Here is a 27,879-nt window from a genome sequence, read left to right as displayed (position 1 = left end):
AGCATCTTCTGACCAGCGGAGGGCTCTGTTCCACACCAGAGGCGTGGCAGGTTGCTTCCTGCCTTGTGCTCTCCGGGTGCAGTGTTGTGAAGAGATCACTTAGCATCTGGATGCAAAGGGGAAGGAAATGAGAGCACTGACAGAAAGAGGGAAAGGTCTACAGGGCTGGCCAGAATCATGGCCCACAGGTGATCCTGTGGCAAGCCTCACTCAACTGTGTGGCTGGGGGAGCATGGCTGCTTGTTCTCATGGCTGCCTCATCGTGGTCTGCTGAGCAGGATTTTTCCTCTCCTGTGCAGGAGAAGGGCAGGGGGGATCTGAGTCTTATCAGTTTGTTTCTTGTGCTTAGCTGGGCTTGAGAGAGATGATCTCTGCTTTGCAAACATGGCTGAATTTTGTTGGCTTTAAAAAAAAAAAAGAAAAAATGCTTCAAAAAAAGAGGGTAAAAAACTTGAAGGGAAGGCCCCACAGCAGCCTGAGCTGAGCTGAGTGCTGGAGAAATGGCAGGATCCTGCTTTGGAGCCAAGAGTGGAGCCAAGAGTGCTGCAGGTTGGGGCAGGCTGGCTGCAGAGCGCGTGGAACCTTGTTTCCTGGGTCTGAACTTTGCCATTAAGCGTGGAAGCATCACTGCTGTGCCCTGTGCCATGCCAGCAGGGTACAGAGCAAGTCAGGGCTGGGTCAGGTCCGGTATTGAGCCACGTAACACTGGCAGAGAGCCCCAAAGGCAAAGCTGTTGGGTGGTCTGGATCCTGCCCCTTTTCCCCTGCTGTGTCTCGCAGATTCCCCAGTGCCCTGACCGAGGACAGCGGCTGCAGGGTCTGTGAGCCTCGGGGGATGAGCCACGGTTCCCTTCTTGAATCAAACTGCACACCTGCCGGCTGGCTGCCAGGCTCCTGCCCTGCCCTGATCTCTCCCTTTGACCAGACCACACTGGACTGAACCCGAGGAGATCATCTCGCTTTCTTACTAACCGCCGACGGTTTACGCTTCCCCCTTCCCTGCCCCCAGCCCACCGGTTCTTCTTTTATTTATTTTATTAGCTGTTAGTTTTATTTTTTTATTTTATTTTTTTATCTTTTTTTGGGGGCTCCCCCTTCTTTTTGTTGTTTGCTCTTTCCCGAGCTAGTAGACATATTTTATGAATTGGCTTTGTGATTGTGTTAGGTAGTTTTTATTGAGGAGTATTTTTATTTGGCTTTGAAACTGTTTTGAGTATTTTCAACTCTGTTGTTGTTGTCGTCAGTGTTTTTAAAGCACGGTATGTAATGAGAATGCAGTTCTGAAGGAAAGAAAGAGACGCAGAGAGAGCAAAGGCTGAGAGGAACTGATGTATTTCTATTTTTTTTAAAGAAACTGTTTTTAATTGTTTCTGTTTTGTAAATGTGAGGCTTTGAAAAGTGTGAAACTCCAAGGATCCGAAAACGTTGGACATCGCTATGGAACAAAACAAATGTATATTTTGCTAAGTGAAAAACACTATCTTACAGCTGAAAGAATTTTGTTTTCCTAGGTTTAGTTTTACGTGGGATTTTCTTTTTCCTCCTGTATAATATGTAAATATCGCGAGCTGAACCTGGCTGCCACGCGCAGCCTGGCTCCGAGGAGCAGCTCCAGGTCCTGGACTTGGTGCCGCAGTGTGAGCAATACTCTCCAGCAGAATCCTGACAGGACTCCGTTCTTTTTTTGTACACCTTTTACTGTAAGATTTTAAGACCTCTGATGAGATGAAAGGGGGGGTGGGGGTGGGGTGAAACGTACCGGCCATCGGCTGTGTTGCTGAGCGGGTCAAAGCTGCTTCCAGTCGCTCGATGTACAGACTCCATCGCTGGGCTCCGTAGTGCCAGTGTCTGGTTTGGCTTTAGGTCAGGGGCTTCACCGCCACCGTTTGTCTTGGTTACTTTGAAAGGAATCCACTCTCCAAACGCTATCGCTTGCGTCAAGATTGCCTGGGAAAGGGGATCCTCCTCCGGAGGCGAGGGTATTGGAAGGGGAGTCGGCGGGGGGAGGTGGGGATGGTCGTTCTGTGAGGGCAGGGTGCTGGGCTGGGGAGTCGTTAATGGGGAGAAAAGCATTAGGGTGGTGATTTGGGGGCGGGTTAAGGGCTTCTCAGGGATTATATGAAATATAGAATCGCAGCTTCCCATTTGCTTTACTCTGTGTTCTGAAGACTGTGGGAATTTGTCCGTTGTGCTGTGCGGAGGTGATCTGGTCCCTTCTCCGGAACCTGCAGGGACTTCCCCTGGCATGATCCAGGCCCCAGCTGGGGAACACTGTGCCAGGGGGAGCCTCCAGCAGGAGCACACGGGGCAGGTTTGGGTCTGGATTTCAGTGAACCAAAGACCTTGTTAAGGGGGGTGATTGAGCCTTTCATTAAGATGCAGCCAAACTCTTTTCCCAGGGAAATAACAGCTTCATCTTAAGTTCTAAAAATCATTCCCTCTCTTCCCCCAAACTGAGCCCTTGTAAGGGAGAGGGGTATTTGAAAAAGGACTGAGAGGGCCATCGTGCCCACAGGGCTCTTCTCTTCCATCCCTCCCCCTGTGTGCCGGAGCTTTTCCTGACCTGGGTGATACGTTTGGAGAGTTCTGTTTAGGTAAGAGGGTACTTAACAGATTAGTACTGAAAACACAAAGCAATAATTTTTGTTACTGAGACAAGAGTCTGTATGTCTGTTTTTTTAAATATTTCCTAATGAAAGAAGAGCTGCATTTTATTGGGTTTATTTTTATTCTATATACTTCAAATTTGGGTCTGCGGACAGCGCTTTCCTCCCTCTTGGTACATGCGCTGAACTGCTTCTGTGCCCCCTCCAGACATCCCAGGCCAGCTGTGCTGCCGCTGGGCTGTGAGTCACTCGCTGGCCAGTGCTGCCACTGCCTGGAGGCTGGGGCTCCGCTTTCAGGGTGGGCATTTTTTTAAAAAGAAATAAAGCTGTGTTTTTAAGCCAGTAAGTTATTACACTCCAATGTTTGTTCTCTCCACACCTGTAACCCTTCTTTTCCAGATTTCAGTTTTAAATTCCTAATAAATTATTTGAAAACTGTCCTCTGTCGTTACTCGGGTGGGGGGGGGGGGGGGGATTTTCATGCGGAGGGAACTTGCAGGTGAGTTTGGGCCTGGCAGGAGTGGGCTGCTGTCAGGATGAAAGCCCCAGAGCTTTGGCTGTGTGTTCTGCAGTCCAGTTTATAATGTGAGACAGATCTGCATTTAATAGAGACTGTGCCTCTCCTTTGCATTACAGAGCTCCGTAGCTTCGAGGAAGGGCTGTGTGGTGGTACTAAGAAGGTTGGCTCTGCAGATTCATGGACTGTGGAGGATTCATGAGCCAAGGAGGTTAGACTTAGGAAGGAAAAATGGAGAGATAGGAAGAAGATTCCTCAATAGACAACTCTAACAGAGAAAGGTAATTTCCAAAAGTGTAAATAAAACAAGGTGGGGAATCCTGTGCAGCAGGTCGTCATCACAGAGAATTCTTGAAAATAATTTAAGGCTCGAGCCAGTGACTTTGGAACCAGCTGTGCACTGGGATGGCCTCAAAAGTGTACTGAGCACCAGCAGCTTTGTGCACCGTACTGGTGGGGAAGGCTAGAAAGCTCTGATGGAGAGATCCTTACCCTTCTGGGAGTTTTCCCATACAGCACTGCTGTTTATCACATGCTGACTTTCTCACACTGAGTGATCTCCTTGTTTAAGTCCCAGATATGATAGTATTTTTGATTTGTGACTTAGCAAGGCCAGTTTATTGGAAGTTCTCTTGGCAACATCCATAAAAAATCACACTGAGAAATGGGGAAGAAGGAACGGCAGAGTCCTGAGGATCATCAATAAATGAAGAGAGAAATAAAATATTTAAAAAGAGTAAAGGTGGCCAAAGTAGCAAAGGAGAAAGAGAACACTTAGATATTGAAGGGAAAGGCAGCAGCTTGACCTGTGTCAAAAGATCAAGCTGTTTTTTCCCCAAGTAAGCTGAAGCACTGGCTCCTTTACCTCAGCCTGCAACGTTTGCTCAGTGTGCTCACTGCGAGGACATAGGAATCTGGAGCCTGCAACTCAGCACCTGTTTGGCCTTAGTTAATCCGTGCGTGGGGAATCCCAGAGACTCAGCTTGTAAGAGATGCCTAACTGGGTGCTGCTTTGGTGATGGAGAAACTGCTGCCTGAGCTACTGAAGTGTGCTGTGTTCATGGAAACTCCTCCTAAGGACAGTTCATTTCCAGCACACCTCCCCCGAGGTCAGGTACAAACAGTCACCAGTTCTTGTTTCAGCCAAGCCATGTGGCCTTGCCAGGAGGATGGGTACCGTGCCACCTGCTTGTACCTGAAATTAAATTATCTGTAGTTATTTTTGTTCGCGACGTTATCATTCACCTGGTGATGGTGTGAGATGGTTTCAGCAGTTATGGAGGAAGTTGGCCAAATCTGCACAGCCAAGATGGAAAACAGGGAACTGACTGCATCCCATGTACTCAGTTAAAATCTCTGGTTTCAAACTCCCATGGCTTTGTTGCATTCACACCTTCTTCTGTCGTTGTGGTTGTTTGTGATGAAAATATTCCCAAGAAATTTCAGAGGCTCTCCAGGTTGCTTTGCTCCTCGTTCTCACCCAGGAGGACCTCTGAGAATCTTCAGATTTGGAAGAGACCTTTAAAGACTGTGTGGTCCCACTTCTGTACAATGAATGGAGACACCCACAGCTCCATCAGTGCGCAGAGCCCCGTTCCCTGACCGTGGGTGTCTGCAGGGACAGGGGCACCACCACCTCTCTGGATTATCTGTGGCTGTGCTTTACCGCCCTCACTGTAAACAACTTCTTCCTTCTATCCAGTCAAATCTCCTCTCCTTTCTCCTATGTAGTTTCAAAGTAAAGAACATATTAGGTTTTTTCAGTTCAGCTCACGCCAGATGATCATTTAGGATGAATTAACAACTTCTTCCTAAATCAGGCCAGGTGAATCTGCGGAGAGGTATGGGATTAGTGTAAGAGGGATACCATATGAAGAGCATGTCACCACTAGCAGGACAGACATTAGCATGCAAGCAATTTCCAATGTAAATACTGCACCTCTGTATTTTTCAGCAGAGAACCCTTGAAAATATGCTTACCTTTCAGACTGGCTCTTAATACTAGCACAAAAAAATGTTAGTAGGAAAACCTAGAATACAACTGTTTGCCCTGCTGGCTTCCACTGGCCTTCAGCACTTGAGCCACAACCTGTTGCCTGAAGCTTCTGATAGGAGAAATCTGTTAGATAATACAAACACTGGTGTGTGCACCTCACTTCCATTTCAAGGTGAGCTTGCAGTATAAAGAGCTGCGTTTCCTCCAGCAGCAATCTCCTCGTCAGACCCCACAAGAATGAAGGCTCTTGGCGTGCTGTTCTTGCTGTCGGGTGCGTAGGCAGTGCGTGCCCCTCTCAGCAGCCCCGGCCTGCTGCCTGCACACCCAGCGCTAACCTTTGTGCTTCTCCTCAGCGGTGGCTGCCATTGCTGCTATCTCACCTCGTGCATTATGGGAGTTCCGCAGCATGATCAAATGCACCATCCCAGACAGCAGCCCTCTGCTCGAGTTTAATGGCTACGGCTGCTACTGCGGCTTGGGAGGCAGTGGGACACCTGTGGATGAACTGGACAGGTTTCTACAACTCTGCTGTTATAAACCTCTTTCCTTGGTTCTGCTTTTGTGGTTCTGCATGCTGGCTCCTCCTCAGCCCTGTCTGCAGACAGGTGCTCTGCGGGCACCAGGCACTGATGGGGACACAGGATAAATGCTGCCTTTTGCTGTCCTGGGAGCTGCTGCAGTAAGCATGCACATAGCAGGCACCTCATGGAGCGTGGGCTGGCAGGGGAGGAGTTGGACTTGGTGGTCCTTGTGGTCAGGATACTCTATGAGGTGAGGCCCTTCAAGGTCCTTTGAGCTCTCGGCTATCACTAAATATTTGAAGGGTTTGGTGATTCTTGTGTTCAGTGCCTTGTCAAAATCTACTGACAAATGGTCACACACTTACACAGCCTACAAGTCAGCTGAGTTTGTGTTTCAACATCTTCTCACCTTTTCCTCTGTGTTCCCAGGTGCTGTCAAACACACGATGAATGCTACACCAAGGCACAGTCGGTGTGTGCCGCCTCCAACGATACCCCCTACACAAAGACATACAAATACTCTTGCGAGAACAAGAAGATCACGTGTAGCAGTACGTCCTGCCCCGAGTCCCTGCCGTGCTCTGTGTCACTGTGCCTTCCCTGTCTGGAGAGCGTGTGGCTGCGTGGCTTTGGGGGCGGGAGGGATGTGCAGCGGGAGGCCCTGCCAGGTGCAGTGCCACAGTGATGCTGCTTTCACAGTGTGCAGAACAGTAGGAAACTCATCCTTCCTCGGGGATGCAGACAAGAGCTGTGGGCTCATTAGGGAGCGCAGCACAGCTGTGCCACACAGCTGCTGTGCGACGGCAGAGAACCTCAGATGGGAGGAGCGGCCTGTCTGCAGCCGGGGCCTCGTGCCGAGATGGGGCAACGCGTGGCAGGGCACTGCGCGGAGCTCTGACCGCCCACCTTTCCCTCCAGGTGCCAACAACGAGTGCGAGTTGCTCGTCTGTAACTGCGACCGCACGGCCGCCATGTGCTTCGCCAAGGCACCGTATAACAGCGCTAACCTCCACCTGGACAAGACCAAATACTGCAGTTAAATGCAGCGCGGCTGCCGCCAATAAAAGCCTCGCACCACACGCACCCTGCCGCTCCGTGCAGCGCCGCGGCCTCGAGACGGGGAGGGAAGGAGAAAGGCGGGGAGGGAGGGAGACAGGGGGCGGGTTGACGCGAAGCCCCGCCCCTTCCGCCACCCGCGTCCTTTGATTGGCCCCGAGCCGCGGCGGGCGCGGGGTCAGGAGGAGGCGCGGGCGGCGGCCGTGTGGTGTCGCGCCCCGAGCGGCCGTTATCCCGCGCCTCAGGCGGCGGTCGGGCCGTTCCGTTCCTCGCGGGGGCGGCGTCATTCCCAGCCCTCGGCAGGGCGCGGAAGGCGGGCGGTGGTGCTGCGCGGGTCGGCCTCGACCCCGCTGTTCCTCCTGGCGCTGCGCGTCCCTTGGGGCGCGGCCGTGCGCGGGGCTGAGGCGTCCGTTGGCCATCGTCCGCTCCGGGCGACTCGTGTCCGGGCTGGGCTGCGGGGCTGAGGCGGAGTTAGTGGGGCTGTGTGGAGCTTTGCGGCCTTCTGAGGGCCGTTTAACCTACAGCAAGCTGTGCCTGTAGGAGCTGCTCTCAAAGATGAGATGGAACCCGAGGATCTGCGAGAGGGCTCTGAGAAAGCAGAAGCAGAAGAAGAAGGAAGGAGCGGGCACGGTGCTGTGGGGGGGCTGGGGCTCTGAGGGTGTTAGAATGGTCGCGGGGTGGGGTGGTGAATCACATCCTTCTTAGGAAATAAAATGAAACTTGAGTGTGTGCATCGTGCGTGCAGCTACTCTGTGTCAGGGCAGACGGAGTCCTGCCTCTGTGGCAATGTTCATTTCCTATTTCCCCTCAACTGTGCACATCTGTGAGTTTTCTGGAAGCGCTGAGCTCTGGGTTTTCCACAGAAATGTGGAGGATCCTGGCTGTGTTTCTTGTTCACACTCATCTGGTGGTGCAGAGGACTGGACAGTAGGTTTGAACGGCTCCCCCCAGCAAGACTTCAGGTAGGGAATTTTGTCCCATAGTGTCCAGTGCCAAGCCCCAGGCAGTGGCAGAGATGGGGATGTGCTGGGGGGACTGTGGCTTTGTGTTGCTGAAGTCTCAGCATCCTCTTCTTTACTGTTTTCTAGGCCAAGATTTGCTGGACTCTGCAGGGACATTGAATTGCTCCAACCATATGGGTGTTGCAGCGTTAAAGAAGATACGCCAGCTGAGACAACGCATACAGAAAGTAAGAAACTATGCTCAGGGTAATGACTGTGTTTCTGTTTCTGTCTGCAGACCTATACTACATGTTTCCACTTTTATTCTTCCACTCAGGCTCAACTTTTTTTCTTACAATGCTTTGTAGTGAAGGAGGGGAAAAAAATACAGACTGTGGTAACGAGGTACTTTTTGTTAGTTAGGGAAGGGAGAGGACTGGGGTCTGCACACAAACCTGCAGGAAACATCTGTATCTGGAACAGTGGTTTTAAACTGAAGCAAGTTTGTTGTAGTAAATAGGCACAATTTTGATATGCTTATGCTGAAGCTGCATTGTGTTGTCAGGGGCTGAGCAAGGGCTAGCAGCTCGCTTGGGTCAGGCTCTCCAGCCTGCTTGTGTGGAGTGTGCACGCATCACTCTCTGTGCTGTGCCGTCCTCTGACACAAACTGCTTTTGTTCTTTTTTTCTTTCCCTCCTCTTCTATTCTTGGCCTTTGTAATTGTTGCCTGCTTAGCCAGTTGTCAGTGTGAGTGAGCATGAATTCCTCACTGTCTGTCTGTGTCCTCTGCATGGTTTCCTGTATCTGTCAGGACTTGGGTGCACAGGTGACAGACCCCAATGGGGAATCCTCCACTTAAAAAATCTTGCAGTAACAGTACGATCAGAGGAAAAGGATTACTGGTCTGCTTTCTGTTGTTATTCAAAAAATATCATCCACTTTTTTTCTTTTTTTTTCTTCTTTTTTTTTTTTTTTTTTAAGATCCACCTGAAGAAATCAAAGCTATCTAGCAGCCCATGTTCCAGAATTTCCTGCCCTTTGGAAAGAAAGCTTCAGCCAGAAGAAATCTGGCATCTGAAAGATATTTTCACAGTGTTTGTTTGGTGATGAAAATGGCCCCACCAGTCAGACTGAAGAGGCGAAGTCCTCTATTCTACATTTATTATTTCACGTGTGTAATTTTTTCCGTAATCTAAAAACACAGCTGTTCAGGTGAAGTTAATTTAGATCTTGAAACCTCTGCACTGAGACACTGTAAGGGATTCAGGGTGATGTGATAAGAAATGCTGATTTCAGGCACTTGGCTGAGACCCTCTTCATTCCTTTCCCACTAACACCAGTTGTCCTTTCAGGATTGCTGCTGTTTACCTGGTACCCCAGGACAGGATGTGTGAGAAGGCTCCATCTGTCCTGCCCAAGCCGTAGGTTTTGAGTGAATAGACCAAGGAAAGCAGTCAGTTGGCTCTGCTTTGAAATGTCTGCTTTTTCTCTGTACAGGTGAGAAGAATAGGAAGGGACGACATCCAGGGCTGTTGTGTGGGAAGAGGTACACTCTAGAAGGTGGATTTTGCCCCTCTTGCTCCAAGGCTCCAGAACCTCCCAAGTTCACAATGCCAGAATCTTTGGTCCTTTCTAAGCAATCATGAATCAGCAGGTTTGTTGGTAGGAGCAGTCTGACTGCAAGGCAGCATCCTTCGGGCCTCCTGTAGTCTGTGCTGCCTTCACTGGAGCACTGTTTGTGAAATGCCTCAGGCTGCAGGGCTCTGTTACAGAGTTTGCTCTGAGGGTTTGCACAGAACTGAAGACAAGGATGGCTAAATAGGAAGCAGCTTTTATTTGCTTCGGGTAACTCCTACCCCACTTCCAGAGGAGGGGCAGAAGGATCTGTTCTAAGGTACTCACAGCTCCTGTAGCCAAACCTCAGGAACTTGTCCTAGTAGGAAAAGCTGTAAGAAAAAAGGGAGGAGTACATTGTTTTCAGGCTATTGATTTCAGCTAATTTTATGGGGGAGAAAAAAGTATTGTTGGCTAATGTGTGCTTTTGCTAACCACAGATGGACAGAGCTGCCACTTCAAGTCCAGGTCTGAAATGTTGGTGTAGTGGCCTAACAGTGAAGACCAGAAAAGGTAGAAGGTTCAGTTGTGGTGGATGGTCCAGGCTGGTTTTGAGCAGACAAGGCATTATTTCCTCCCTGGCAAAGGGGGAAGAAATCACTGCCCCAGCTCTGTGACATGCCTGTCCTGTTAGTTTCAGCCAGTGGATGATTTGTGTTCTTTGTACTGAACTGTGGAGGTTTCTGTAACTCCCTTCAGAGTGGTAACTACATCAGTAAGCCTGAAGCAGGCTTCTCAAGATTGGTCTTTGCTAGCTACCTGCAGTGACAGCTCTTGGTAGCTGTTATCTCTCTGCATCGCACCTTGCCGCACAAACAGTCCCAAAGAAGTGACAGGGGAAGGTGTTGGTCAATGTTAAAGCAGGTATGGCTTTTGGCTTAGAACTTCAGGCTTTCTGTGGCATTTCTCAGATGGGCAAACTTAGTTCCCAATGGTGTGTAGGTCAGTTTTAATAGTGCTGGATCAGCTTGGCACCAAAAACAGGACAATTTCGTCTCAACCTCATATACTTATTTTAAACGTATGCTTGTTAACATATGATAATAAACCATGCACAGGAAATTTACTGCAAATGCTCATTATCTGCTTTAAGTCTCTGTCCCTAGCGACTTAAAAGCATGTAGTGTAAGCAGTGGAGGGTCAGGGTAACACAACCCATTTCTCAGTGATGCTGAAGAGACACCCTGCTTCTCCTCTCCCAGATACTCAATGCTGAACTGGAAAAGAGGCACAGATAGAAGGCTGAGTTACCTGTCACATCTGGTAATTTTGAGTCCTCACTAGAAATGAGGCCTCTTGTTTTGGACTCCCTGGCAATGCTGCCATCTCAGAATGTTGGCACTAATGACATCTAACCTGCAGCCCCTGTTTTTAACATGCCCGTGCTGTGCAAGCTTCCAGATGGTACAGAAGATGATGTGGAGAGAAAACCCCGGCCCCGGTTCCTCTGCCAAGGAGGCTTAAATGTCTTCTTACATGGAAAACCTAAGTGAATAAACATGGTGCAGGCGCCCAGGTTGTGTGTAGAAACTGTGATGCCTTAGCAATGATTTGTGCAAAAGCTTTGGTTAGTAGGACAGCTGTGCTGCACAGAAGTAGACACATCTCTGAGCTTTTTTCGCTACCAAACAGCAGATTTCTTCACACTGGAAAGTGGGGTCTCCCTTGAATGGGAGCAGAAGTGAATGCTTCTCATGTGGCTTTTAAGTGAAATATTGTCCCCTTTGGCCCTTAGAACTGAGTGTTGTAACACTGAATATCTGATTCCCTTTACTTTCTGCAGGATCGATCCCCTATATCCACTGGATTCTGTACTTGGGAGGGGTTTGAAGCGACAACAAAAGAGAAGCAACATAGCATTTTGTGGTCACATCTCCTTGCTTTGTTACTGCCCTCTTAGCAAATGACTCTGGCACCCTTGCATCCAACAGCTTGTTAACAGTTCTTGTCAGAATAGTAATATGGGGCATGTTAGGTGAAGGGCAGGACTGGGGCTTTTGAAAGACCCCAACATGGCCAGGAGGGGAGTGGTAGAATGAAGTAGGAGGTTGGATCCAGAATGTAATGTTTCAGGCTGGGCAAGATTCTATCTTTTACTCCACACATGGTATAATTTGTCTTAAGATACCACCCTATGGATCAACAAAACGTGGCTGCCCAGCAGGGATGGATCTGCTGTTAGGAGTGTACCAAATCACATCTATAAAAGCTTGAGGTAATCCCTAGGGAAACCTACTGTACAGATTTAATTGTATCTCTTAATTCATCAGCTGTTAGTAATTACATCCTGCATTTTTGCAGTGGAAAAAATGAACCAAGCTGGCTACTGAGACTGACAATAAATCACAGGAGGGAGAGGAAATTACAACGCAAATAGAAACAGTCATGTAAACAATTTTAATTTGCTACTTAGCTATTCATTAATTAAATAACACCTTTTAGAAATGCATTTTTGAAAAGGCAGCAGTGACACTGAAAGCAGCTCTGGTCAGATTAGCTGAAACTAAATCCTCTGGCATCTCAACAATATGCCATTTTTAAAAGGTTGATAGTAAGCAGTTCAGCTGGCAGTTAGAGCAGTGCTGACTTCCCCTCCTTGCTGATATCAGCTCTGTAGCCCGTGCTTTCAAATAATTTATTACAAGAGCAGTATTCTTGTTCAGCTCCTCTTTTGATCCATTTCTGGGGGGAATGACAACTGTGCAGTTCTTTTTGCCTCCTTTACCCTCTCTGTATGCTCCGTGTTTGCCCACAAATGACCTGGGATCCAGCTGGTACTGGGTGTTCCATATCACTCTCCTGTGCTGTTCTGTGTGGAGTAACTCTGTCAAACTCCCTGTCCTCCATCCTTCACAACTATTTAAAAAAAAAAAAAAGTATTTTGTTCTCAGATGCCTGAATATCCTGTCCCAGTCCGGTCCTCTGCCAGTGAATGCAAAGAAAAGGAACTGTTTACACAGTAAGGGAAGGCAAAAAAAACTCCCTCCTTTCCATCATTCTTCTCCTTCCTTGTTAAGTGGAGACGGTTTCAGTGCAGAAAACTGTCAGGCTGACGTGTGAGGCTTGCTGCCCTCTCCTGGCATCACCGGGTGCCACATGTAAAGATCTGATGGCTGCCCTTCAGACCGAAGTAATTCCCCTGTGGAGAGATGAAGTCCTGCAGGAATGAAGAGAAGAAGCTGCTTTACAGATGAAATTTACATTACATTTACATTACATTTACATTATTCACATTTCACAACAGTGGTGTTTTGATGAACCAGATCAGTTCAACCAGGCACAGCTTTCAAATCAGCAGGGACTGGAGAAACCCCCAGGAACCCGCTCTGCTACCAAGAAAGATTGCAGCGTGCAAAGGCACCAGCACTCATCATGTTCTCTGAATCTGCAGATGATCCCCTGCAGCTCTGCCACTGTGCCAGACAGACTGGGAGCACCCTCATGGTTGTCCATGATGGCAGGAGGTGGTACCACAGCCCACCTGAGCACCCCAGGGACAGGTGGGAGGATGCAGCCAGGCTCCGATGCTCTGAATGGATTTCAGTTGTCTGAATGGATTTCAGTTCAGCTCCAGCATCTGCTGGCTATTTAAACCCTCATTCTTACCCTTTACGGTGACTGCCCTGGGAGGTACCCACCTTGTAGAGAGAATTTTACCCCTGATAGCCACTGCTGCTCAGCTCGTTGGCTCAGTGTGCAACTATCAAAGGCAGCAGCTCTCCACAGCGGGAATTCAGCTTGAGGGATGCAAAGTGATCTAACCTCGTGGGCCCAATGTTGAGGACTGCTATTGGCAGCTGCTTCTCTCTGGCTGCCAGCGCAAACCTGTAACCAGAGTACACCTGCAGGAACACCAGAAGACAGAGTTATCGGCAGCACAGGCAAAGAACAGTGACAGAAAGTGAAACAGATGATGGTTGGCTGGGAAATGGGCTGTATATGTATGCTGTGTTCTGCAGCTGCACTTAATTCAGGTAGGGGGTTTCTCCATTCAGAAAAAGACAACAATTTTTAACCTCTCACCAGAGAAAAGTTTTCAGTTTTGGAGAAAATACATCAAAGGGAAAGTTCTTGTCTTTCACTAATTCTCTGCAGCAGTTTTTGCTACTTATCGTAGGTCCTTAAACGATTCTGCTTTGGTGGTTCTCACATGGCCCAGCTTAGGTGCTACAAGAATGAACCTAAGGCATTTCAATCATTCCTGTATGAAGGATTATGAGCTCAAAAAGGGTGAGCTCAAGGAATTTATCTCCAGTATCCTGAAGCAAAGAGAAGAGCAATCAGGCCTTTGGTTTATGCCTTTCTGGAAGGTGTTAAAGTTGTTTTTCTTAATGTAATAGAACTTGTTCTTGCAAAAATTGCTTATTAATTCTCCAAAAGCTTCCACAGGTTCAACAGCAGGGTTTTCTAGACCACCTTACCTTGCACTTGTAAGATAATGGCTAATAGAGAGAACACACTGTGATACAACGTGCAGCAAGTGGAGGCTTTTCTGCTCTCTTCCTCAGAAGTTTAACTAGGAATTAGAGGTCCTAAAATCCAAATCCCAACAAACAGTAATAATTACTGAGACGCTGAAGTGGCTGTGGTGATCTGCTGTAGGAGGCAATGCAACAATCTGCCAGCAAGCAGCCGTCCTCAGCTATGGGACCAAGGGCTGCTGCAGACAGCAGTACAGAAACAGGAAGTAGCGTGGGAGGAAGACTTTGCTACCTGCATAGAGGATCCTGCCACCAGCATGGAGTCTGACTCTGCCAGCCGTTGGTGCACAAAATCCACCTTTTCCCGGCTCACTGTGTCTCCAAAGAACGTCACATCAGGCTTCAGGATTCCACCACACTTCCTGCAAGCTGGGACTTGGAAATTGCGCACCTGCTCGTCCGTGAGGAAGACATCCCCATCTGGAGCCACACCAAGGGCTTCAGCTTTCCAGCTAGGGTTCAGAGCTTCAAAGTGCTCCTGAAGCTCAGAGCGTGAGGTTTGATCACCACAGGTCAGGCAGAAAACCCTGAAATGCAGAGCAAAGCCTTAACAGAGACCTTTACATCAGCTGAAGCCCTGGAGCCATAACTTGTTCCTTACAAGGCCTGGGCAGTCTGTTTCCATTACATTTATGTACTGCGTAGTGCAGTGAGAGGTAGATTGTGTTTTTGTAGTGGAAATTCCCAGTATTTCTGTATGTAGCATAGGAGGTAAGTTGCCTTTCACAAAGAAAGTTGCTGAAGAGAGTAAAGTTGAGACTGGGGCGTTCCAACCTAGGTAAAATTGGCATGGGCACTAGGTAAGGTAATCGTATAGGGTAGGGAGAGTCTGGTACAGGACAGAACAAGCGTGCAGATAGTTGAAAATATTGTCCTCCTATCACCATAAGAAGTACAGAACCCAAAGACAGTGGGTTGGTAACAGACATTGTATGGAAGCGTAACATAGCAACAGTGTTGGAAGACTGTGAGCCTGAGGTGCTGAACCAATGAGTGCCAGGAGAGGCTTTAGCTGCGTTGGACCCAGGGTAACAGTGGATTTTACTGACTAGTTGCACAATTTCTGCCTTGTCAGTAGGGGGTGTGTGCCCATTACTGCAATAATGAATAAACTGCTCGTCACAGAGATCTTTGCCTGATTAGAAATTTTTGATCTTGAGCGTGTTTCTCACACAGGCCAGTGAGCTGTCTGCCTGCCTCCAGCTGTTGCTTTGCAGGGACGCTCTACTCTATGCACTTTGACCCCTACCTTAAATTCCCTCTCACAGTCAAGGCTGTGCTTTTTCATCTGGAAGTTTTGGGTGATCACAGGCAGCTTGCAGTGCTCTGCTCTGATGTGCCTGACCTGAGCGTTCCTGGCACTGCCCTCTCACCTTTGAGCCCCCCATCTCCACTAGCACAGCGCATTTATGTGCTGTCTCCCTTCTCAGCAGCTAACACTGCACCTACACACTGGTGACCCAGAGCAGAACAGCAATGGTCAACCATCTTCCCTCTACCCAGAGAGTACCTGTGCGTGCAGCCGTGCAGTTCTGTCACGCGCTGGCTCCCAGCTTTGGTGTGAAGCGCATCCACGTTCTGGGTCACCAACCAGTGCAGCTTCCCCAGCTTTTCCCACTGCCTCAGCACCAGGTGGGCCGTGTTTGGCTGATGGGAGGAGAACTGTGGCCAGCCCACGAAGTTCCTTGCCCAGTAGCGCTGCCGGGCGCTGGCACTGCGCACGAACTCAACGTGCTGGATGGGCCGCCGGTCCGACCTGGCATAGAGCCCCACTCCTTCTGAGCGGTAATCAGGGATCCCCGACTCAGTGGAGATTCCAGCTCCGGTCATTACAAACAGCTTCTTGGAGCTGGAAATAAAACGCTGCATCTCTTCTACTTCTGCGGGATGTGGGGGGAGGCAGGCCGGTACAAAAGCCAGGTTTGGGGACACGCTGGGGACAGAGCGGTGCTGGAGATGGTGTGGTCTGATGGCTCTGCAGCCTCCTGGGAGCTTCCTGGCAGGAAACATGTTGAGCTAAAAGCCAAGAACAGGACACGAGGCAGGTAAATGAGAGCAAAGGGCCCGTTGTCTTGCAATTCTCCAGAAAATGACGCTGATGGTTCTTTGCACTTTTTTTTTTTCCTTTTTTTTTTTTTTTGTAAAGAAACCCAAATTACCTTGGAAATAAGACAGCATTCCTACATTTCCATGTCCTGTTCACAGAGTAACACTGAGGAAAGCTCAGAAGGTACAGAGTGAAACAGTAATTGGCTCTAAGAAGAACACCCATCCCAATGTTCCCAGTGGCAGCTTGGCACTGCTTAAACTGCTTCCAGCGCCCCATTCTTGTCCCTCACCATCAAAAGAGCTCTCAGAAGGAAATGTTTTGACGGGGAATGAAATGGAGCTGTGACCCACACATGGAGACAGCGTGTAGGCTGGCCCACAAAAGGGGGATGCAGGGAAGGCTTAGAAGCAAAAAAAAAATATGTCTGAGAGACACTGCGGAGCACCAGAACAGCATCAGGGAAAAACTTACAGAAGAATTCTTGGGAAATGCAAGGCTGCCGAGTGCTCAGACGTCAGCGGCACAAACCAAAAAGGCCCACGGATAGCGTTGGCTTTAGCACCCACCCGAAATGCTGTGCAGGCAGAGGACAGGCAGCACAAGGCAGCAGACAGGCCGGGAATTCAGAGCTGTGCCACCCGGGTCCTTTCTGCTGTAACAGCGACATGGCGGGGTCACACAGCGACGTGGCTGGTGAGACAGCAATGTTACAGCAAACAGAGCCCAACCGCGTACCTTTCATAGCGCTGCCAGCTCCGAGAAGGGCTTCCTGCCAGCAGGGCTTTGTGGGAAGCGCAGTCTGCACGCAGCTCAGCCCTCAGCACGGCGACTACAGCTCCCGTGGTTCAAAGAACAGAAGCCCAGCTTCCTGCAGGGTTACAGCCCTCGTGCGGCGCCGGGTGCCTCGCAGCTGCCCTCTAGGAACAGTCCGGGAATAAAATAAACTCTGATTTGTGTTCAGATGGCGGTAGCAGCTTTGATAAAATGCATCGTAGGTGCTTGTATTAAAAAAAAGGCATTTTCCCTTCCCTGCTAGTGTCAGGTCCTGGCCTCAAAATGATGAACAGTGGGAGAACTGAGGGCTCCCAGCGTGCTCAGCCTGGTGTATGTGTGGCACAACTGGAAAATATGGGCACACGTCAGCAAGGAGGGACAAGTCGTGGAAACCAGGTCTGCTGCATTGCAGTTAACGTGGCCAAGCCGCTCTGCGTGCAGCTTTCTAGGGAGGCATGGAGGACAAAGGTGAAGCTGCTGCAGAAGGTGCAGCTCTGCTGGCTCAGTGAGCCACTGTGATGATGTATGAGGTTGGATATCAGGAAACAGAAAGGGTTTACAGAAAGGGTTGTTGAGCACTGGAATGGGCTCCCCAGGGAGGTGGTTGAGGCACCAGCCCTGATGTGTTTAAAAACCGTTTGGATGTGGCGCTCGGGGACGTGATTCAGCAGAGGTTTGTTAGGGTAGTTGGGGTTGGACTCGATGATCTTTATGGTCTTTTCCAACCTGAGTGATTCTACGATTCTATGAGGTGGCAGAAAGCCAACGGAGCAGCAGTGGTGCGTGGTGAATGATACTGAGGCTCAATTGCTATTAGCTTTAAAGGTTTTCAAACAGTTCCTGAAAAATCCTGTATGCCTTACAGTCTGCAGAGGCAGTTCTCTCGTTGTCTTGCAAGGAAGCCGATCGGTTTCGGTGCTGGCTTTCTCCGGGCAGTGATGCTCTCTGCAATTCGGTTATTCAGAGTTTCTGGAAAACTGGATCCCGGCTGGAACAACCCCTGTGCTGGGCTGCCTGCCTGCTGCCCCTGCCAGCACCTGGTTGTGCCTCTCTGCTCGGTGCACGTTTCAGTCTCCACATTCCATCCATATTCACGATAAACCGCAGGATTTGAGGGTTTGTTTCATTAGAGAGGAGCCTTTTAAAAATAATTATTACTTTACAAAAAGGAGGAGAGAAAAAAGGAGAAGGAGGAGCGCCCCGCCGCACAGCACAGCCCGATCCGGCCGCCCACCTACCGGCACACCGCACGCTCTCCGAACCCCTCCTCGCTCGCAGGCGCCGCCCGCCGAGGGCCGTGACGCGCCGCGCCGTGGCGCCCCTTCCCTCCCCGCGCTCATCAGCATAGCGGGCTCCCGGCACACCCCGCGCGCCAACTCCGCCGCCGCTCCGCGCCGCCGCGCTCATCCCGCACACACGGGCGCTCCGGGCGCGGCGCGGCAGCGGAGGGGAGCGCGCGGGGCCGGAGGCGAGGGGCGCGCGGGGCCGCGGCGGCGCGCTCTGATGTAGGCGGCGGTGCGGCTGCGGGGGCCGCGGCGGCGCGGAAGGAGCGGTCAGCTTTGCGCAGTGGCAGTATCGTAGCCAATGAGGTTTATCCGAGGCGCGATTATTGCTAGTTGAAAACTTTTCCCAATACCCCGCCGTGACGACTTGAAATATAGTCGGCATTGGCAATTTTTGAGAGCCTCCCCGGAGGCTGATTTCTCGTGGTTAACGGCAGAACGATGAATGCTGAGGATGTTCCTCGCCTCGTGTTTTCTTTCATTCTCTCACTCCTTAACGTGGAGCGTTCTCTCCCTCGGGGCGCTCCCAGCGGCCCGGTGGCGCTGCACGTTCCCGGAGCAGCGGAGGGGATGCCGCACCCCGAGGGCGGGGCTGGGATCTGAGGAGCGCCCCGCCGGCGGGGAGAGCCGGGGTTTCCCGCGTGACGTCATGCCTGCTTTGCATAGCACTTCCCAGCATGCCTCGCGGCCGCCCGCTGCCTAACTCGGAGGTGGGCACGACGGGGGGCTGCGCTCCTCACCGTACCCCGGGCCCGCCGTACCGGGCGGGGCGGGCGGCAGTAAGGGCGGGGGACCTGCGGTGATGCGGGGCCGCTCGCCGTGACAGCGCCAGTGGCCCCGGTGCCTGGGGTGGCGGCGGAGAGAAGGGCGATCAGCTTTGCGCAGTGGCAGTATCGTAGCCAATGAGGTTAATCCGAGGCGCGATTATTGCTAATTGAAAACTTTTCCCAATACCCCGCCATGACGACTTGAAATATAGTCGGCATTGGCAATTTTTGACAGTCTCTACGGAGACTGAATCGTAGTGGTTAAAAGCAGAAAATCTCATTCCTTCGTTGCTCGAGTCTGTGGTACCGGCGCGGCGTCTCGCGGTCGTGGCGCGGTTCTCCTGCACCGCGGTGGGTGGGGAAGGCGGCCGAGCACTGAATGGAAGCCGGGCTGCAGCTGTCCTGTTTTCCCTTCCTTGCTGGCAGCATCCACGTGGAAGTGCGGCCTGAAGCGCAGGGCTCCGTTGCACGCCTTCCAGTCGCGCTCTGGGGCTTTGTACGCGTTCTTCTCTGCCAAGCGTTCAGTCTGATGCAAATAAGGGCGCTGCTCGCAACACCGCCGGAGAAGTGAGCTCTGATTTCTCCTGGCTGGCAACCTGAGCGCTGTGCGGGGTCACGGGGCTGGCCCGGCAGCGCCGGCTTCGAGAGGGATGGACGGAAGGCTGGCAGCAGCAGGTGCTCTGCATGGGGTCGGTGCTTAGCTTGACTCATTGACTTCATTTCCAGCTCTCTGACCCGCTTGCCATCTGCCCAGCGGGGCGATAATTCCTTACCATAACTTCTGCAGAAGATAAGGAAGGAGCCGAGTCACAGCGCGCTGCAGTCCCGGGGCAGAGTGCAGGAGGGGAATGGTGACACGGGCTAAAGTTGCTTCCAGCAGCCGGGTAGCCCCGCAGCAGGCATAGGGCGAGCTTCGGGGGCAGAGCCGCTTTATTTTTTGTGGGGGGCGGCTGAGGGGACGGGGCGGGCTCAGTCCGGAGCGGGGCGGGCTCAGGGAACGCCTCGTCGCCCTCCGCAGCTCCCAACACGAGGTCGGAGCGCGGGGACCCCGAGCTGCCCGCCGTGCCGGGGCGTTTCCCTCGCTCCCGCCGGCAGGGGGCAGCCGCGGGCACGCGCGACGCCAACGGGAGCGCGCGGGCGGCGGGCACGCGCGGGGGCGGGGCGGGAAAGTTGCGAGGCGCTGAGGAGAGCGGGCGGCGGCACCACCGGCACCATGGACGACCTCGGTGAGTTCCCGGCGCTCCTCAACGGGCTGCGGGCCGCCTCTCTGGCCGCGGGATTCGGCCGGGATCCGTGCCGGCGGCCGGGGCTCCCCGAGGTGCCGCGTCCCTCCCGCTGGCCGCTCGGGCCCGCCGCCCCGGGGCACGGCACGGCTCGGCTCGGCTTCGCCCCGCCTGCCCGATCCCGGCCCGTGCGCGGGGTGCGGCCCGCGGAGCTCGGCGGCGCGGAGTCCCGCGCGTGGAAGCGATGGGAGCGGGCTGGGAGGGGCCGCAGCGCTGCTGCCATCCGCCTCCAGCAGCGAGCGGCGGGCTGCCTCTGAACGAGGAATGGAGGGCTGAAGAAGGTCCGAGTTTGGACCTCTTCTGCTCTGCTGAGGCGTTGCTCGTTAGCGCGGTCGAAGTGGAGGTTCTAGGATAAGGTATAACTCCGTCCCAACAGCTTGGTTTCATCGGGTCACACTCACACCGGGTCCTTCTCGGTTTTTGTGCAGTCTTTCATGTTGGACGGCATCTGACGATCCTACAATAACCATCCGAACAAGAAAAGCTCTCTTTCTCTCATCTAAATCTACAGAATTTATCTTAAAAAGAGCACACCAGTGCTTTCCCTCTGGAAATCACTGCAGCTCCCTTGTTTTTCTAAAGGCTCTCAGCTTTTGGATATCAGGGGAAGTTCTTCACAGATAGAGCGGTGAGCTGCTGGGACAGGCTGCACAGGGAGCCTGTGGATGCCTCAATGCTGGAGGTCTTCAAGGCCAGGTTGGATGGGGCCCTGGGCAGCCTGATCTGGTATTACAGGTGGAGGTTGGCTGCCCTGCCTGTGGTGGGGAGTTGGAACTTGGTGACCCTTGGCGTCCCTTCCAACCCAAGCCATTTTGTGATTGGGATACATAAGTCAGATGAAGCGCTGTGCTGTGCTCATACACTGTGTAGGTTCAGAGTTGATGCTGCATAAAATCAGCTGAGATACCCCTGTGTGGTGCAGAAACTGCTCTTGTGCCTGGCTGGGTGTGACGGAGCACCGCACAGCACCAGTGATGTCTCTATTCCTAACTCCCTCAGCTTATCATAAATCTTTGGGCCATCCCTCTCCCTTCCAGAGGAGCTGATGGAATGTTGGTCAATGTGTACTCCTGCACTGTAAAACTCAGACCCAGAGGTACTTTACTTGGTCTGGACAGGTTACGAAACACCAGCGGGTGTGGGTTTGGGTCACACTGGGGATTTGGATTTGATTGGAGCTGAAAAGACTTTGCTCAGTTTTTTTTCCCCACCCTCAGTGCTGGAAGAATGGCGTCGCAGTGCACGGCTCCTGCAGGAAGCTGCGTCCCAGCAGCACAGGGAGCTCAACGCTGGGCCTGACAAAACTGCAGCAGCACATGGTGGGGATGGGGGGGTGGGGAGCCTGGGCAGCTGGCCAGGCTCGCGTTGCCTGCCCTGAGCCTCAGAGGAAACGCTTTGCGGACGTGCTTGGAGTTGGGCAGGAAGCTCGCTGTTCTGCGGCGCTGTGGATGGGTGTGGAAAATAAAACCTGGTCCTGAGCAGTGTGGGTCCTGGCTTGGGAGTGTATCACCCAGAGCTTCCCAGAGTGCAGTGTTGTTACGTGCTGTGCCCCCAGCAACAGGTGATCTGTCACATGCGTTTGCTTCAGGCAGATTGAGCTGCTGAATTATTCTTGGTTCTGTGGCACTACCTTGTCTAAGTCATGTGGAGCGTTATTTATTTACTGAGAGCTTTGGCAACTCCAAACAGAAGTGGTGTTGCTTTTAAAAGCTGTCTTTTGGAGGCTGTAAAATTCCCGTTTCGTTACTGCTTGGTTATTTTTTCAGACACTTTTTTTTTTTTTTTTTTTCACTGGGTTTTGCAATCAGAAACAAAACAGCATTCAGTGGAGCTTGTGAGAGATCTTTTGCAAAGTTGTTTCTGCTGTTTATTAAGAATGTACTTACGGCGGTGCTTTGTGCTGTAAGGAGCTCGTTGGAGGTGTGCTTGCTCACTGCTAGGAGGATGTTTCATTTTGGAGAATGTCTGCCTAGCGGCGTGGCTTTGGAACTTCTGGGCACGAAGATTGAGAGTACAAGAGATTGTTCTTTAAAAGTTGTCTCTCTCTGAGGAGCTTCCAGCACCCCATGTGTATGACTTAACTCTCTCAGGGTTTGCTTACTGCTGGTTGTGCACAGGGAGGGGGCTCAGCAAGGCCTGCCTGCCACCTCTCCCATCAGGTCTGTGCTGTTGGCCTCGTGGATTCCTGCTGCTTCTGCCTGTTCCTTCCGTCTACAATCATACGTATTAGGTTTTGGTTTTTAGTTGACTGAAATTGCTGGGAAATTGCTGACAGTCAGCTGTGCCCAGGGAGCGGTGCTGGGGGGAAGGGCTGCTCAGGTAGTTTGGTGCTTTCTGCTGGCTCAGGTTTCCGAGTCGTTCCTGGTGCTGGGCAAGAAGACTGCAAACAGAGCTGCTGCTCTGCACAATGGGGTTCTGACTTGTTTCAGCTTCTTAGCTGCTCTGAGCCCTTGTAAAACAGGGGCTTCATTGTCCTGAGCAGCTCAGACAGGGAGTCCTCTGCCTCAAGCAGTGTGCGATGCAGAGAGGCTTCTTTTCTTGCTGCTCTATTTCCATGGAAAGTCGGGACTCTGTGCTGTCTTTAGCTGCTTTGTCTCTGTCTGGGAGAGGTCAACTTACCCCGAGTGTTCAGCCGCCCTCCTGGTAAAAACTGATCCTCTGACACCATCTCAACCATTAGAGGAAGAAACGGGTAGTTCCATCTCTGCCTGCTCTCTCATGCCAGGGGAATCACAGTGCCTCGATTTCTCTTCATCCTTTTTTTCTCATCCACTTTCCCCTTAAACTGTATTGTATGAAACATGAAGCTCCAGAAAGGTCAGATTTCGGAAGTCTGGCAGCGGAACAAGTGGTAACAGTGCACTTCTGGTGACATCGGGGTGGTTTTTCTGACCTACTGCTATGACAGAGATGTTTAAATTCCTTAAGCTGAATCTGTGTGACAGCAGTGCAGCTGCGGGGGAGCAGGAAACAGCCTGCGGCCACCAAACACATCTGTCAGGATCAGAGTGCTGTGTTAGCTGTGACAGCCCGGAGCTCCTGCAGCTTTGGAGAAAGCAGGAGCACGTTCTGAATTCAGCCATGTTACCCTGGTGGAAAAGCAGGGTGTGTGAGCGGGATCTCGGCTCGCAGCTCAGGCTGTGCTCCCATCTGTGTGCTGCTCTGTGCCCCGTTCTGTCTGATGAGGAAGCTGTTAATGAACATGTGCTTCAGCTGCATGAAAGTGAGGCATTGTCCGGGGAGCTTCCGTGAGTACGGCAGGAGGACGGGACACAGGGAGTGAGCTGCTTGCTCAGAATGGCCTGTCCACACTGAGTGAGGTCTGATGGCACTCCCTGCAAGTCTGGGATGCCACGGCTATTAGGCAATTAAATTCAAAATGCTGAGTAGGGAACTACAGAGACATTTGGGTCCTGTTCTTGTTTTTCAGTGCGTGTAACATCTCACTGTGTGTCTCATCCAGTTTGGTTTCAGATTGCAGCCAAAAATGGTGATTCCCGCTTCCCCAGCCCTCGTGTGCTTCTGCTTACGTAGTGAGTGGGAATGGGGCTGCAGGGCGGATCGGTGCACGCTGCTGACCTGCTGGAAGCCAGCCCTGCCACCCAGCCGGGACAGATGTGTGCTGCTGGGTTGGGAAGCAGGGCTCCCTTGCCCTGTGGTAGGGCAGCTGGACTCAGTGCAGTGCAGGAGCTGAGCTGCAGCTGCATTTTTTCCCATCTCCCTTCAGCGTAGTTACTACCACAGCACAGGTAGCTGGATCAGCGAGCTGATTTCTCTAGAAATTGTTTGAATTAGTTGGTTTTTAGCCAAACCAGTTCCTTGCTCTTTTTGACCATGTGTTCATACAAAGCCACCTCACTACCAGGGTGTGGATGAGGCCATAGGTGAGGCGCCCCTTTCAGCTGGAGCTGATGTTTGATTCAGTCTAAAGTAAGCATTTATCCACAGATCTGCCTTTGGGCAAATTGTTTTTCCATCTGTGCAGCAGGAGTGACAACTCCTTACCTGCAGAGTGCGGTTAATGTTTATTGCCATCTTTGTGTTTCCAGAACAGCTTCCTGCAGGATCTCAGAACAGTCACTCTTTCACGCTTCCCATCACTTTTGCTGGAAAAGCACACAGTGGCAAGTTTGAATTAGGTTTATACGTGTCTGTTCTCAGCTCTGTTTATGTTCCCGTGCTGCCATTCTGATTGCTCATCCTTTCTGCATCCCCTGTTAGGACAGTCTGTGAGCGGGAAGATATTTCCTTTCCCTTCCATGTTCCCCACAGCACTTCTACTCCAAGTCTCTACCACAAAATGTCGTGAAGTCATTCAAAGAATGTCGTGTTCTAAAGATACCCCATAAAAAAATAACATATGACTGTGTCATATCACTTGTAATTCTTTTTTTCCCCCTGTTTGTGCTTGTTCTCATGGCAAATAGCACCAGGGCGGCACAGGCCAGCTGGCTGGGCTTTCTGGGCAGAGGTTCCAGAGCATTTGGACACTTTGAAGTTATGTTTATAAATCCTCATAAAGCAAACAAAGCGGAGTGGGAACAACTTTGGTGTTCTTGGTGTTCCAGCCATAGGAGCTCGTGTCGTGAGGTTACATGCTTGTGCTGTTTAGGAATCTGGTAAGCTTTTTTTTTCTGCTCGTATAAATGCAACAGACAGCAATTATTCTGAACTTACATGGGAAACTGATGTGAAGCTGTTGGAGAAATCTCTGTGCTGTGGATCTGAGGGTGCATAGGACAGCCCCGGGGGGGAGGCAGCCAGTGCTGTCAATGCCCCGCTCCTTTCTCCTGCAGCAATCTGGGGCTGCCTTCTGCACTGTGAACAGGTTTAGTAGAAGTTATTGACATGAGGTTGGAGGAGTTGGAAGACTTGAAATGCTGTTTGACACACTGCTGGTCACAGCACTCCTGTGCTTGGTGTGTGTGGCTCTGCAGGGTGGGCTGCTGAGCGTGGCTGGCTGGCAGCGTGCTGTGGCTGTAGCCACATTGCAGCAATGATTGCTTGGCTTTACTTTCCATTCCACTTGCTTAAACCTCTAACGTTTTGCAAATGTTTAAAGAACATTAAAAAAAAAAAAAGAAAATAAAAGTGTTGCTCTGGGGGATGAACTTTCTGAATGATGCTTTGCGTGGGGAATTGTGCTTTAAATGGCTTAGCTGTGAAGCAGACTGCATGGGGTCTCCAGGAATAAACCAGATCCTGTGTTTTTGTCACAAAATTGAGCTAGTGGATGGAATTAATCCATATCTGTCTGTATCTCTGTAGGATCTTTATTTCCCTCCGTGCAGAGCAAAGTGAGCAGAGGCCTCCTCTCCCTGCTGTAAAGCTTGTGGTGGCTCACAGACCGTGGCTGGGTCGGGTTTTCCTGAGAGTGGAAGAGGGCAAAGAAAACTGCAAGTGGGAAAGGTCACAGGTGGGAGGGCTGTAAATGATTTGCTGAGGTTTAGCAGTTTAATACTGTCTTGCTGTAACCTCTTTGGGTCTGAACAAGTTCAGGCTCTGAAAGGAGTTCTGTTTGATTGGAGCCACTTCATGGAACTGGATCCTCAGACAGAGGAGCTTGAGGCTCTTGGCACATCAGCTGAGTTCTCTGATGCCCCGGGGGCTGCAATAAGACAGCAGCCTGCTGGCGGCCCTCACTGCCTGTCCTTCGGCCACTAGCTGTGTCTTTGTTCCCCATTTCTCAGCACCAGCAGTTGCCTCACGAGCAGGGTCAGAGGGTGCTGCTAGCAAATTACCCTCTGGGGCAGGGGTGACCCTCAGAATGAGATGCTGAGGAGAAGCACTGTCAGGCTTTGCAGCTCTCCCTCCTGTTGCTTTGAGGGAGGCTCTTCTCGGGCCACTTTGGCCCGGTTAGGCAGAGTGAGGCACAGCTGGAGCTGCTCTGTGTGCTGTGAACAGCTCCAGCAGTTGGACTCCATCCCTATGGAGCGCTGGGCGCTGGGGGAGGGAGTGAGATGCCATTTCAGCCACGTCATGAAGCCTCTTATCAGCGGCCAGCTCTGGTGTGGGTGGGTGAGCGGTGTGTGCCAGAAGAAGCTGCCTTTTGTTTCTGCTGTGAAATGTGGGGAGCTCAAACTGTCAGTCAGGCCGAGCGCTTGGAGGCTGGGATGTGTTTGTCAGGCAGGTTCCTCTAACATAGAGCTGTCAGCCTGGTGCTCTGGCAGGTTGGAGCTCTGCTGTCCTGGGCAGTTCCATTGGCAGCACCTGGCCAGCACAGCTGCTGTGGCACACTGTTCATCTGCTTCTTCAGTGCTTAAATCTGGTGCTTCCAGCACCATCTGTATCAGGACCATACAGGGAAGCCTTGGCCATGCAAGTCTCAGACCAAATCAGCTGGGTTAGCATTTGTCTTGCTGTAAGAGTTGGCTGCAGGCACAATGTAACAGATGCTAATTTACCTCCAAACAACACAAACAGATCACCGTGCTCCCACATACGTTGGCCCCCCGCTTTGGGCCTGTTGAGGCACATTGGGGTCCTCTGATCCTGCTGCCAGCATATGAAGGATGCAATCTGTGGCCAACCCGGCCAGCGCCGCGCTCTGAGGCTCAGTGCGGTCCTGCCCTGCGAAGCTGGGGGCTGGGGGGTGCAGAGGAAGCTTTATGTCATTCTTGGCTGCCTTCTGAGTAATTGTTTTAATGAAATGGAATGCAGTGCGTTCAGTGCTTGCTTGGCAGAAACAGCCTTTTTAAAAAAATGTTAAATTTTCTGGGGAAGGGGTTGAGGTTAGTCTGTTTTCCAGCTGCTTTAAGCAGTTACAAATGGGGTTGCAGCAGAGATAGGAATGGGATGTCCTCCTTGGAGAGGGGATGGTTGCACTGCTGTGTGTTTGTGTGTGTGGGGACGATACCCTTGTGCACACAACGTGTAAGCAGTTGGGCCTGGTCCCTCTGGTTCCCTGTGTGATGATGCCAGTGTGGCTCTGAAATGGATCAAATTAATTTCAGAGTGTTGTGAGTAGGTACGTGTGTGCATAAAACAAGTATGCATTGAGGAACTTGGTAGGAAAATGTATGGAATTTCTGTTATCCCTGCTGTACCCTGAGCAAGGGTAAGATTATGATGGGTTGAGACAAGCAAAGTCAACTCAATTTTCAGCAAAGCAGAAATGGAGGAACCAGGCATCTCGACTTCTGCAGATGACTGTCAGATATTTCCCCACTTCTCTCAGCTGCTTGGTGATTTGTGTCTTAGGAATGGGTGGAGGGACAACCAGAGATCATGCTGAAAACCCTTTTTTAGAAAGTGATTTGCAGAAGGATTTATTTCGCGTACCTACGGAGGGAAGTTATTCTTATGCTGCTTCTATTTCAGCATTGCTGGCATTTCCATTTTTGGTCAGCTCTGGAGATTGGTCTCTTTTACTCATCTTCTACCTCTTTCTACTCTGTTTCCATCATTTTTAAATTCTGGTCTTACGTGGTCATGAGTTCTCTTGTGAGCAAAGCAGCCTTTGGTTGTCAGAGCAAAGTGCTCCTGAGCAGAGCACTGAGATGGAGATGTTGACATGCATGAGCTCATCTGCCTTTGTGCATCAGGAGGTGAGAGAACCTCAGATTCCCTAAATCCACTCCATTCTCTGTTTAATGCGAGTTTTCTGTCTGCTTTAACAATTTCCTTTCATCCTGTGGGTGTTTGTGAAACTCTTGAGCCACGATCTGCTGCTGATGCTGGGAGAAGCACCAAGTCCTGGAGTGCCGTGCTGTCAGCGTGCTGCTGGGCTGCCACCCACATCTCCCACAGCACGCAGGGGAAGCAGTTCCCACACTCACTTCTGGAACGTTCTCCTGCCATTCCCATTGGCTGCTGTTGAAGTTAAAAAGGAAAAAAAAAAGAGCCCAAAAAGAAGATTTTCTACCATGGGTCCTCTGCCTCCATGTGCTCTGTGGACTTTTCCGGGAGGTGGATTTCCAAAGATGCCACTTACCTGCTCCGTATTTGGCTCATCTTTAGGTTTCAGTAGAATGCTCATTGAAAACCTCCTT

General features: G+C 51.2%; 3 protein-coding genes, 1 long non-coding RNA gene and 2 other non-coding genes across 13 annotated transcripts in view; 5 read left to right on the top strand and 1 right to left on the bottom strand.

Moving 5' to 3' along the window:
• Positions 1-3,044, top strand: part of MSI1 (musashi RNA binding protein 1) — a 28,134-nt gene extending 25,090 nt beyond the window's left edge. For all 4 annotated transcript variants that reach the window (XM_042865815.1, XM_042865812.1, XM_042865816.1 and 1 more), the window contains exon 15: positions 780-3,044. The gene's annotated coding sequence lies outside the window, so the exon portion shown is untranslated. The remainder of the gene's footprint in view (positions 1-779) is intronic.
• Positions 3,045-5,337: 2,293 nt separating this feature from the next.
• Positions 5,338-6,718, top strand: PLA2G1B (phospholipase A2 group IB). Its single transcript, XM_042866019.1, has 4 exons — positions 5,338-5,389; positions 5,472-5,631; positions 6,069-6,190; positions 6,558-6,718. Exons 1-4 carry the CDS (start codon positions 5,356-5,358, stop codon positions 6,677-6,679), a joined length of 438 nt encoding a protein of 145 aa, XP_042721953.1. The 5' UTR covers positions 5,338-5,355; the 3' UTR covers positions 6,680-6,718.
• A 377-nt stretch (positions 6,719-7,095) lies between these two features.
• LOC122176795 lies at positions 7,096-14,857 on the top strand. 2 transcript variants are annotated; one of them, XR_006177843.1, is made up of 2 exons: positions 7,096-7,325; positions 7,784-14,857. It is a non-coding gene; the product is annotated as an uncharacterized LOC122176795 (long non-coding RNA). The 2 variants fall into 2 exon arrangements; XR_006177842.1 differs by lacking the exon at positions 7,096-7,325 and adding an exon at positions 7,362-7,657.
• SIRT4 (sirtuin 4) lies at positions 11,634-17,800 on the bottom strand. Of its 4 annotated transcripts, none has more exons than XM_042865696.1 (6): positions 16,517-17,800; positions 16,348-16,433; positions 15,242-15,747; positions 13,964-14,258; positions 12,889-13,092; positions 11,634-12,407 (listed from the first exon to the last, which is right to left on the bottom strand). In XM_042865696.1, the coding sequence occupies exons 3-5, from the start codon at positions 15,739-15,741 to the stop codon at positions 12,940-12,942; spliced, it is 948 nt and encodes a 315-aa protein (XP_042721630.1). In that variant the 5' UTR covers positions 15,742-15,747; positions 16,348-16,433; positions 16,517-17,800; the 3' UTR covers positions 11,634-12,407; positions 12,889-12,939. The 4 variants fall into 4 exon arrangements, with proteins under 4 accessions (XP_042721630.1, XP_042721631.1, XP_042721629.1 ...); XM_042865697.1 differs by lacking the exon at positions 16,348-16,433 and having other exon boundaries at positions 16,517-16,698; positions 17,419-17,800; XM_042865695.1 differs by lacking the exon at positions 16,348-16,433.
• A 310-nt stretch (positions 17,801-18,110) lies between these two features.
• Positions 18,111-18,251, top strand: LOC122177026. Its single transcript, XR_006177906.1, has one exon. It is a non-coding gene; the product is annotated as a U4 spliceosomal RNA (small nuclear RNA).
• Positions 18,252-18,711: 460 nt separating this feature from the next.
• Positions 18,712-18,852, top strand: LOC122177025. Its single transcript, XR_006177905.1, has one exon. It is a non-coding gene; the product is annotated as a U4 spliceosomal RNA (small nuclear RNA).
• Positions 18,853-27,879: the final 9,027 nt, after the last annotated feature.

The sequence above is a fragment of the Lagopus leucura genome, unplaced genomic scaffold (genome assembly GCF_019238085.1).
Source record: "Lagopus leucura isolate 7727_CA_CO unplaced genomic scaffold, USGS_WTPT01 Super-Scaffold_806, whole genome shotgun sequence".
NCBI classification, from domain to species: Eukaryota; Metazoa; Chordata; class Aves; order Galliformes; family Phasianidae; genus Lagopus; species Lagopus leucura.
Note: the sequence above shows the minus strand (reverse complement) of the source record. Positions and strands in the feature narration are given on the sequence as shown.